This window comes from Mustela lutreola, chromosome X, assembly GCF_030435805.1.
Source record: "Mustela lutreola isolate mMusLut2 chromosome X, mMusLut2.pri, whole genome shotgun sequence".
Lineage (NCBI taxonomy): Eukaryota > Metazoa > Chordata > Mammalia > Carnivora > Mustelidae > Mustela > Mustela lutreola.
In genome coordinates, this window is record NC_081308.1 from 93,240,730 (window position 1) to 93,251,955 (window position 11,226).

Genomic DNA, 11,226 nt, shown 5'->3' on the forward strand with positions numbered 1-11,226 from the left:
AAGAGATGTTAAAATGCCTGAAGTCAAGAGACAGCACAGTAGTTGGTTTTAACCCCAATTTTGCCATTGGCTGGATCTGTGCTCTTGGGTAAATCAGTTCATCTCTCTGGGCTGAGAATATTTGCCCTGTGTATTTCACAGGGTTGCTTTGAGCAGCTAATAATATAACTGAGAAGAATACTTTGCCAACTTAAGGCACTAGAAATTATATGTCATTATTAAAGAGGTGGAAGAGAAATAAGGGGGACAACTGGGAAACATAGCCATCCTTCCAGACGTACATTCTATGAGTGAGGGAGTCTTCTCTGACATCTTCCTTTTTCTCACCTTGCCATATATCAGTTACCAAAATCGAGGAATCTTTTTTAAATTTTCTGTCAGCAATAAAAGAAATAAAGAATACCTGTGGGGGGTTGTAGAGTAGGGATTTAGCACTTACCTTGTGAATGGTAATGTCATTTATGTTTTTTCTTCTGAATCGCACACTACTCTCAGGAGGAAGGTGCTATTGCCCTATTTTTACTGATGAGAAAATTGAGTCTCCAAAAGGTAAAATAAAATGAGTTGCCCTAAGTCACACAGGTAGGAAGTGTCAGTGGACAAGAGGCAGTATTCCAACAGAAGTCTGATTCCAGAGTCCTTTCTCTTAAACATTATACCATCAAAAAATGGCTATTTTGCCATCGAAGCAATTGTTATTAGAGTTAACATTAGTAATTGCCAAGACAGGTAAGGAAAATGCAGTTGCTGCAGGCCACTAGGAATAAATCTGCTTACTCATTTGAAAGTCATCTTTTAATCCACTACTAAATGCTTGGTCATATCCTGGATATTGTATGTCCAAGGCTGAAGGGGGCAACACAGATATATAAACACAGAACTATCATGACTACATGGCAGATGCTACCAAATAGGCCCAAAGAGCCTTAGAATCCAGGGGAAAGAAGAATGACTTCTTTCTAAAGAGGTCTGGGATGGGTTCATAGAAGAAATAACATTTTATCTGGGTATTAAAGATCGAGTAGGAGTTCACTAGGTAGAGGAGAAAGTGTAAATAATGGAGAGACATTCTAGATCAGGAGGACAGCATATGCAAATGCAAAGATGTGGGAAAGAACACAAGGTAGTTTGGAAATGGAGAGACATTCAATCTGAATGAAGTGTAAGTTACACTATGAGCTTGAGAAGGAAGGTTGGCAGGAAAAAACACACTGAGAAGGAGGGTTGGCAGGAAAGAGCACACAGACACGAGGCTGGAAAGGTAGTTGAGGCCAGAAAATGAAAGTTCTTAAATATTATGGCAAGCTAAGAAGTATGCATTTTAATACTGGAAGAAACAAAAAACCAACAAAGGTATGAAATCTGGAGATAACATAATTGGGTTTACTGTTAGTAAAATACTCTGGTGGCCACGTAGAGATTAGAATGTAGTCAGGAGTTAGCAAAAGTAGTTAAGAGGCTGTTTATATATGATGATGAGGTTTGGAATCAATCTAGATTCTGCAGATTTTTGGTAAAACTATTGGAGCTTGGTGAGAAGGACGGAGATAGTAAGAGTTAGTAGCCGATTCTATAGTTTCTTGCTTGAAACTGGGGAGATGGTGATATTTACAAAGATTAAAAAAATGAGAGTGGGAGGTTGGAGTGTCATGGAAAGGATTGGGAAACAGTTTCATTTTTGGACACATTGTATTTGGGGCAATAGAAAATAATAATAGCTGGTTTTGCTTGAGTGCTCCAGGCATTGTTTTATATAGATTTTAAATTAATTAGTTAATTAATTCAAGAGAGAAAGAGAGAGAGCGAGTGCCAGGGGGAGGGGCAGAGGGAGAGGAAGAAAGAGAATCCCAAGCAGGATCCATGCATAGTGCCATGCCCGATGCATGGCTCCACCTCAGGACCCAGAGATCATGACCTAAGCCAAAATCACGAGTCCACACTTAACCAAAGGAGGCCATCCAGGCATCTCCAGGTATTGTTTTAAGTGTTTTGTATGTATCAACTAATTGAGATCTAAGCTGACTAGGTAATTGGAAATATAGATTTGGAGCTCAAAAGACTTGTCTGGGCTGGAAAAATGAATTTATAGTCATCAATGTATAGGAGTCAGAGTTAAACTTGTTGGGGCAACAAGAAGGCAAAGGATAACATGCTGAGAACAACAACAACAAAAAAGCCCCATTTTAGGACCAGAGAATAATGAAGGTTATAGGCTCCATGACAGCAAAGATACACTTGATTTGTTCACCACTGTGTCATCAGAGCCTGACACACTCTTCAGAATACAGTGCTTTCTCAACAAATAAATGTTGAATGAATAAAATAAAAATATCAGAGAAGTACAAGGAGCAACAATGAGACATAGTGTCTTGAAAGTCAAAGAAGCAAAGGCAAAAAAAAAAAAAAGAAGAAGCAAAGGCAGTTTCAGAATAACTGGAAAATGCAAAGCACTACAGTAGAGAGATCAGACTTGCGGTTACCAGAGGCAGAGGATGCGGGGAGGGAGAATTGGAGGAAGGTGTTCCAAAGGCATGAACTTTTCAGTTACAAGGTAAATCAGGATGTAATGTACAACATGATGACTCTGGCTAACACTGCTGTATGCCATATGGGAAAGGTGTTGAGAATAAGTCCTAAGAGTTCTTATCACAAAGGGACATTTTTAAAACATTTTTCTTTCTTTTCTTCTTATTGTATCTATGTAAGATGTATGTTTGCCAAACCTATTGCAGTAATCATTTCACAACATGTATAAATTAAATCATCATGCTGTAAGCCATCCAGTGATGTATGTCAGTTATTTCTCAATAAACCTGGGGAAAAACCCCGATAGGTTGTCAGATAGAATGAAAAGAATCCATTGGGCTTGATAGTTAGGCTGCCGTTAGTAACTTGAAAGAAGGCAATTTTGGAGAGTAGCCTGTCTAGACTGTAATAGGCTTAGGGATAAGTGGTTGTTGAAGAAGAGTAGACAATGAGTGGGAATTTGGTGGTAATAGGATTGAGGAGGTTAGAGTTACAGAGAAAAATAAAGCTATGTTTTTTGTATTATTATTTGTTTTTATAATGGAAGAGACTTTACTATTGTTTGTAGACCAGAGAAGTCCTAGGAGAGGGATTGATTAAAGATGGTAAGAGAGTGGATAATTGTTCTTAGCTAATTTTCCCATGGCCAGTTTCCTTTGAACATGCTTATTGGGTCTTTTATATGCATTTAATTAGATTTTAAAACAAGTTAGAGCCCTATGATCTCCCTCATTGGGACATTTAGTCAGCTTAAAAGGACTTGATAGTTTAATACAGAATGGCACTTTCTTAATATGTTATTTCTATATGTGTATGTCTGTCATCTTTGGAGGATAGGACAAGTTCATCCTGCAAGAATGGTGGTGAAATTATGGAACTATATAACTGAGGCAAGTAAAAAACCAACACATGTTGATAATTGATGTCAATCTATTTGTTTCATTCTTTTAAATATAAAAACCTCAGTTCACCCATTTTTCCCACCCCCTACTCTCTGCTTCTTGAAATCACCAATCTGTTCACAGTATCTATGAGCCGGTTTTTCTTTTTTTAGATTTCGCATTTAAGATTTATCATATGTTATTTTTCTCTCTCTCTCTGACTTATTTCATTTAACATAATGTCCTTGAGGCCAATCCCTGTTGTTGCAAATGGCAAAATTTCATTCTTTTTGACCAAATAATATTCCATTGTGCACTACAAATTCTTTTCTTTTTTAAAGATTTTATTTATTTATTTGACAGAGAGAGTGAGGGGGGGTGGAATACAAGCATGGGGAATGGGAGAGGAAAAGCAGACTTCACGCTGAGCAGGGAGCCCAATGCAGGGCTCAGGGCTCCATCCCAGGAAATTGGGACCATGACCTGAGCTGAAGGCAGACACTTAATGAATGAGCCACCCAGGCACTCCCAAATTCTTTAGCATCTGTCAATGGATAATTAAGTTACTTGCACCTCTTCACTATTGTACATAATGCTGCCGTGAACATGAGGGTATACGTATATTTCCAAATTTGTGTTTCCACTTTCTTTGGGTAAATATCCAGAAGTAGAATTCCTGGATCACATGGTAGTTCTATTTTTAATTTCTGAGGAACTTCATTACTGCTTTCCATAGTGGTCACACCAATTCACATTCCTACTAACAGCGTACAAGGGTTTTCTTTTCCCCACAGCTTTGCCAACACTTGTTATATCTTGTCTCTTTAAAAAAAAATTATTTATTTATTTGACAGAAAGAGAGAGAGCACAAGCAGGGGGAGCATCAGGCAGAGGGAGAGGGAGAAGTAGGCTCCCCGATGAGCAAGGAGCTTGATGAAGGACTTGATCCCAGGACCCTTGGGATCACGATCTGAGCCAAAAGCAGATGCACCCACCCAACTGAGCCACCCAGGCACCCCATCTCTTGTCTTTTTGGTACTAGCCATTCTAACAGGTGTGCAGTGATATTTCTTTGTGGTTTTGATTTGCATTTCTCTGATGATTCATGATATTGAGCACCCTTTTATGTACTTGTTGGTCATCTGTATGTCTTCCTTGGGAAAATGTCTATTCAGACCCTGTGCCCATTTTTTAAATATGACTGCTTATGTTTTTGCTATTGAGTTGTATGAGTTCTTTGTATATTTTGAGTATTTGCCTCTTATCAGATATATGACTTACAGTGATTTTCTTCCCTTCAGTAGGTTGCATCTTCATTTCACTGATTTCTTTTGCTGTGCAGAAGCTTTTTTGTTTCATGGAGTCTCACTTGTTTATTTTAATGTCAGATTCAAACAATCATCTCTAAGACCTATGTTAAGGAGTTACTGCCTATGTTTTCTTCTAGGAGTTTAATGGTCTCAGGTCTTCTATTTAAGTGTTTGATCCATTTTGAACTAATTTTGGGATATGAGCTAAGATACTGATCCAGTTTCATCCTTTTGCATGTGGCTGTCCAATTTTTTCAACATCATTTATTGAAGACTGTCATTTCTCCATTGTATATTCTTAGCTCCTTTGTCAGAGATTAATTGAGCATATATGCATGAGTTTATTTCTGGACTCTGTGTTCTGTTCCATTGACCTAGGGTTTTTTTTTTTAATGACAACACCATATTATTTTAATTACTATAGTTCTTTAATATAGTTTGAAATCAGGGCATGTGATGCCTCAGTTTTGTTCTACTTTCTTAAGACTACTTTGACTATTTGAGGTCTTTTGTGGTTCCATATGAATTTTAGAATTGTTTGTAATATTTTTGTGAAAAATAACACTGGAATTTTGATAAGGATTGCACTAAGACTATATATATTGCTTGTGTAGTATGGAAATTCTAACAATATTAATTATTTTCAACCATGAACATTGAATACGTTTCCATTTGTTTGTGTCTTCTTCAATTTCTTTTATCACTGTCTTGTTCTCAATGCACAGGTCTTTCACCCACTTGGTTAAACTTACTCAATGGGATTTTACTCTTTTTGATGCACTTGTATATGGGATTGTTTTCTTTATTTCTCTTTCTGATAGCTCATTCATAGGGTAAAGAAATACAATACACTTTTGTGTATTAATTTTGTATCCTGAAACTTTACTGAATTTATTAGTTCTAACGGTTTTTTGATGGAGTCTTTAGGGTTTTCTCTATATAATATGTCATCTACAAATAGTGACAGTTTTACTTCTTCCTGTCCAATTTGGATGCCTTTATTTCTTTCCTTGCCTAATTGCTCTAACTAGGACTTACAATATGATGTTGAATTGTTTCATTCTTATATTAATGAAGTCATTAGGGAAACAGTATACTTTGTTCCTGTGATCTGGTTTGATTATAAGATTATAGTACCTAGGGGTGTATTTACTGGAGACTCTGTAAAATCAAACAGATTATTGGTATGCGTAGAAAATGCAAATGCCCTCATTCCTGAACAAGCCTTAGAAAGTGACAATTTGTTTACTCTAAAAACCAGTTGCATAACTAGGGTTTTTTTCATGTCATAGATTACTTTGGCAGGCTAGTGAAGGCTATGGACTCTTTTTCAGAATAATTTTTTAAATGTATTCAGTAAAATACATGGGATTACAGTAGAAACCAATCATACTGAAATATAATAATCAAAACATATAATAAAACAAATTTGTGATATACAATTATAATTCTATAATGTGCTTCTTTAGTAGCACATTAAATAATTCTATAATTATAAATAAATATAAATAATTCTATAATAATATATAATATATGATAATATATAAATAATTCTATAATTCTATAATGTGCTTCTTTAGTAGCACATTAAATAATATCTATTTCCCCACTTCTCTTGTCTTAAAATATGTTTGTATTTGACCTATCAATAGTGTAGCTACATTATCATCTATGTGTTAACCATTTACGTAGTCATTTGAAGATTCCTTTGATGATGTGCTCATATGTATATTTCAGTATCTTTAGTCAACCCAAGATACATATTCTATGTACATATATACATGCATATATATGTTATATATTGTGATTATTCACAGCTAGCTGATATAGGATATTTGCTAGAAGGCAAAGCAGAAGACTACTTTAAATTTTCATATTAAGAAAATGAAAAGACCAACCATCAGCCACAGATTGGGAGAAAATATCTGCAAGTTGTAATGTAAGGACTTGTAACCAGAATATACAAAGAACTCTTAAAGTCAATAATAAGACATCTAAATATTAAAATGGGCAAAATATTTAAATAAATATAAATATAATTGTTTCATATGACCCAGCAATTCCATTCCTACATAACTACTCAAGAAATGCAAATTGAATGTCCACACAAAGATTTGGATGATAATGTTCATAACAGCATTATTCATAATAACCCCAAAGTAGAAAGAGCCCAATGTCCATTAACTGGTGAATGCATAAACAAAATGAGGTATATCCATAATGAAATATCAATATTAAATGCCAATACCAGTAGAGTAAAATACTGATATATGCTACAACATGAAAGAACTTCAAAAACATCATGCTAAGTGAAAGATGCCAAACACAAAAGATCACATATTATATGATTCTATTCTCTTTATATGAAATGCCTGGAAAAGACAAATCTATAGAGGTAGAAAAGTAGATCCATGTTCTCTTGGAGTTAGGGATAGGAATGAAGATTAACTGTGACTGGATATGAAGGATTTTACTGGGATGATGAAAATCTTCTAAAACTGGATATAGCGGTAGTTGCACAACTTGGCAAATTTACTAAAAATCATTGAATTGTATACATAAAATGGGTGAATTTATGTTATTTAAATTGTATCTCAGTAAGGTTGGTTTCTTAAATTGTATCTCAGTAAGGTTGGTTTCTTTTGAAGAAAGAATTCTTAGAGACACAACCTCAAATAAGGTAAATATTCCTCTTGATCCTCAGAGTAGGAAGAAACTTTTTCTGTCTCTGAAAATCCCTAACGCTCTATTCATATTTTGATGGCTGCAATTAGGGCTGAACATCACAGTGGAAAGGGCCAACTTGGCCAAGTCACAACTTTAAGGAAAGAAGCTTGTATTTCGATCAGACCTTGATTTACCTATGCTCTTTGCAGAAGGGGACAAACAGACATATGTTTCCTCCCCCTTTTGCCTTTTCTCTACCCAGATAACAGTCCCTAGGCTTTGACTTTAAATATGCTTGGTTGTATTAGAGCTTTTACAGAAGGAGATTTGAGGCAAACTGGGAAGAAAAAATAAGGACCTTGACTACTTTGGCTGCATACTTTAACTGCTAGACGTGTTGGCCTATGGTGAGATATGAATCTTTCTAGTCTTTTCTTTAACATAATGCAGGTACATGCAGATAATAATTTATCATTAGGTATCTTATCTTTTAAGAAACATAATGACCAGCATTGTCTGAGAAAGTAATATCCTAGCAAGTTAGAGACTATGTTTAAATAAATCTTTGTGTGCTATGCCTCAAGTACTTAAAAACCAAAAATGATTATGGATATTCTGAAATCCTAGGCTCTATCTCATTCAGATAAATTGTGCAAGCATTTCACCTCACTGAAGATCATCACTCTTTTAAAAGAAATTTAATGGAAACTCATTCTTTAATCCCAGGTTTTAACGTTTAGCTTTCCATCCTTTAAGTGGCACTGCTTTATAAACTCTGACAAAGAGAAATCAAAACTACCTAAAGGACCCTATTTCAAATGCTCACCAAGATTCTGTTATTGGCAACTTAACGTTCACAGTGAACACACTTTCTTATAGAAAAGTACAACCTAGTTCCTTGTCAATCTACTTAAAAGTTATTTTTTCATTAATATTAGTCAAGGTACAGAGAATTCAAAGAGCTAAAGCCATTTGAAAGGTGAAAGACATTACAAACCCAGAGGATAAACTGGAATTGAGAGGAGATGAGAACTTCCCAATATACAGGAGAATCTACTACAAGGAAGGAATACAAAAAAAAACCTCCCCTCAGAAAAGTTATCTTTTGAGAACTTATCCAGCAACTCTCCTAGCTTTACACTGCCAAAGATATGACGCAGAAGTAAACAGCAGTGAAGGAGCACCTCTGGATGTAAATAAGGTAAAAAAAAATATTGTCAGTGTATCTCAAGGTTTATTTTAGTCTTACCAGGGTCACTCACACTGATATAGCAGGTGACATTGTAAAACAATGAGACAGAATCTGAAATCCATACATCAAAGCAGTGCTTGATTTTGGAGACACATTTCAATACTTCTAAGAATTAAAGCATAATCCTCCAGTGACTTTTACGGATATCAAGAGATAAGATGCAGTGTTTGGGAAGTTTCCAGCTATCTAGAATGATTTGTTAATGCTTTCCCCCAAAAGTACACTGAATACAATCAGCTAGAATCTGAAAATAAAGGTTTAGCTGGAGGGTATGCTGCCCAGCCATAACATTTTTATAAGTGGCAAGATTCCTGGACAAATTGTTAACTAATCAAAACCTGGCATTTTCAATAAATGTAGTATTGAGCCTCAAGGTAACCTATAACTAAACTTGTGTACTGGGGGAATCTGATGGAGAAGTACACAGAATTGTAGATCAATACTCCTGTTTACAAAGTCTAGAATTTACTTACATAAGAGCTGATGTTCTGAGTTGGTGGGGGGGTGGCACAAGATGTCAAGTATTCTGGCATCATTCTCTTTTCTTAAGAGAAATCATTTCACTTTATTCTGATATTTTCTTAAAGATACATACCAGGATAAAGTAATCCTCCCTCTCCCCATAAACATATTAGCTGATTTTATTGCACTGAATTAAGTATGGCTCTATAAATATAGTATTTACAAATATTTCAAGTACTACAAATATGGCCAATTATTTTAAATTGTCAAATCCACAAGGTAAATATCTATCATCTATACAGTGTGTGATTTTGGCTATTAACAGTTTATTAAATAGAGCAGTGAAATAGTACTTAATAGTCAAACAACTTCACATTTGAACTCAGCAGCTAACTTTATTTCTGCCAGCAGATTTTTTTGTGTATTCTAAACTTTCTGATGACACAGAAAACCAGTGAAAGGAAACATCAGACAGAACCAAACATCATCTAGTGTTATTAGTTCAGTTCAGGTAGTTAAAGAGTCTAGATGTTGTCATCTGGTACTGTCAAAGGATCACAAGGAAATACTTAAGTTTAACTTCCATAACTTTCACGGCACTTTCAAGTCCCACTCCTGGGGCTCTCCTCCCACTCTCAAATTTGTGTGCCAATTCATGTTCTTGTAGACTGGGGGAAATTACATTTCTTCTGTCTTGGAGGTAGATGCACAGAAAAGCATCAGATGTCAGTCATCTTAAAATCCTCTGGGAAGAGGCTCAGAAATGTGTATCTCTTGTGTCTTCTACTTTTATTTTCCCATCCCATTAGGAAGTTTTGGGACGGAAAGATGCCTGAGCCCCAAAGGCATAAGCGTGACGCTGTTCTATTCCTAAGAACCCCATTAACTCCCACTAGAAAGGAGAGTGATGTGAACTGTTTCCCAGTGCAACCTTCTGTAACCCCCTTACACAAACACTAGAGGTGGAATGGGAAGGGGTCAAAGGAGGAGGAGAGAAAAGGTGGGGTAGGGGGAAGAGACTCACAGCTCCTACCAGTTCCTCAGTCAGGCACAACGTAACCAGGAGCAGCCACAACCTGAAAACAGGAGAAGTGTGAGTAACATGGGCTCTCAAGGCTCCGGGGTCCTACCTACGTCTGGCCATAATTCCCGACCCCTTTTGGCTGCCTGCCCCCCGCCCCTTCCTCTACAATGACATAAGTACAAGTATAGTCCCAGTCCTGCAAAAGTAGCTCAAAGTAGGAAAGAGGGAGGGGAGCTCAGGGCAGCAACAGCTCACCCAGTGTGCATGCTTGCGGCTTCTCCAGAGCTGGGTCCCGGGAGACAGCTAAGCGGCTCCACAGCCCGGGCTCATCAGGGCTACGCTGATGCTTGGCGGCTGCTTCCTTAATCAGGAGGACGGGTAGGGGGGCGAAGTAGCTCACTTCGGAAGAAACTAAACTCAGCTTCTAGATAAGAAGTACCCCAAAGGGAAACAGTCAGCGGTGCCCGCTACAACTTGCAGCACTCAAAAAAGATAGTTCCATACACCAGGAGAGGAAGGAATGGAGGGGAAAGGGGCGGGGCTGCCTGCTGTCAATCATCCTCCCTACCTTGGGCAGCCAGGCGTCTTTCTCACTTTCAGACACCTCTGCACATAACATTCCCACGCATCTCCATAGCTTCACGCTCAGGGTCATAGAGACCTATACACTAAGATCTAAGCAACTATGCAGCGTACACTTCCATAAACCACTGTTAACTCTTACACATAAATAGATTTAGGGCACAGGACTCCTACAGATTCACTCCGAAATGCCCTTGCACACTCGCCCAAGTGCATATAACACTCATTCTGATTGTCTACTAAACTCTTGGTGGTTCTTTCTGGAGTTGTAAATATACCCAAAACTGTGTAGAACCTAAGGATGAGTGGGACCCCATGAATAGGTCCAAAGCCTTGCAAGACTCTCAAGTGGCAAATTCTAGGGTCTGAGATATCAGAAATATTCAGCAAATCCCCAAAGACCCTCCAAGGAGTACACACAAAATAGTTTCTGGGCCTGTTGGTTACTTAACAAATCTGCAGATCAGGATTACCAAAGCAATGCTCAAGTCTACTTTATTTTGGAAACATCAATTCTACTGC

The 11,226-nt window shown here is 37.1% G+C and overlaps 1 protein-coding gene across 3 annotated transcripts in view; it reads right to left on the reverse strand.

Annotated features, from left to right (window-relative positions):
* Positions 1-10,649, reverse strand: part of COL4A6 (collagen type IV alpha 6 chain) — a 269,640-nt gene extending 258,991 nt beyond the window's left edge. For 2 of the 3 annotated variants that reach the window (XM_059156532.1, XM_059156530.1), the window contains exons 1-2: positions 10,378-10,649; positions 10,123-10,174 (exon numbers count right to left, since the gene is read on the reverse strand). In XM_059156532.1, coding sequence (XP_059012515.1) covers positions 10,123-10,174; positions 10,378-10,388 — 63 coding nt within the window. In that variant the 5' untranslated portion in view covers positions 10,389-10,649. The remainder of the gene's footprint in view (positions 1-10,122; positions 10,175-10,377) is intronic. The other variant, XM_059156531.1, reaches the window with a different exon arrangement.
* Between the last annotated feature and the right edge of the window lie 577 nt (positions 10,650-11,226).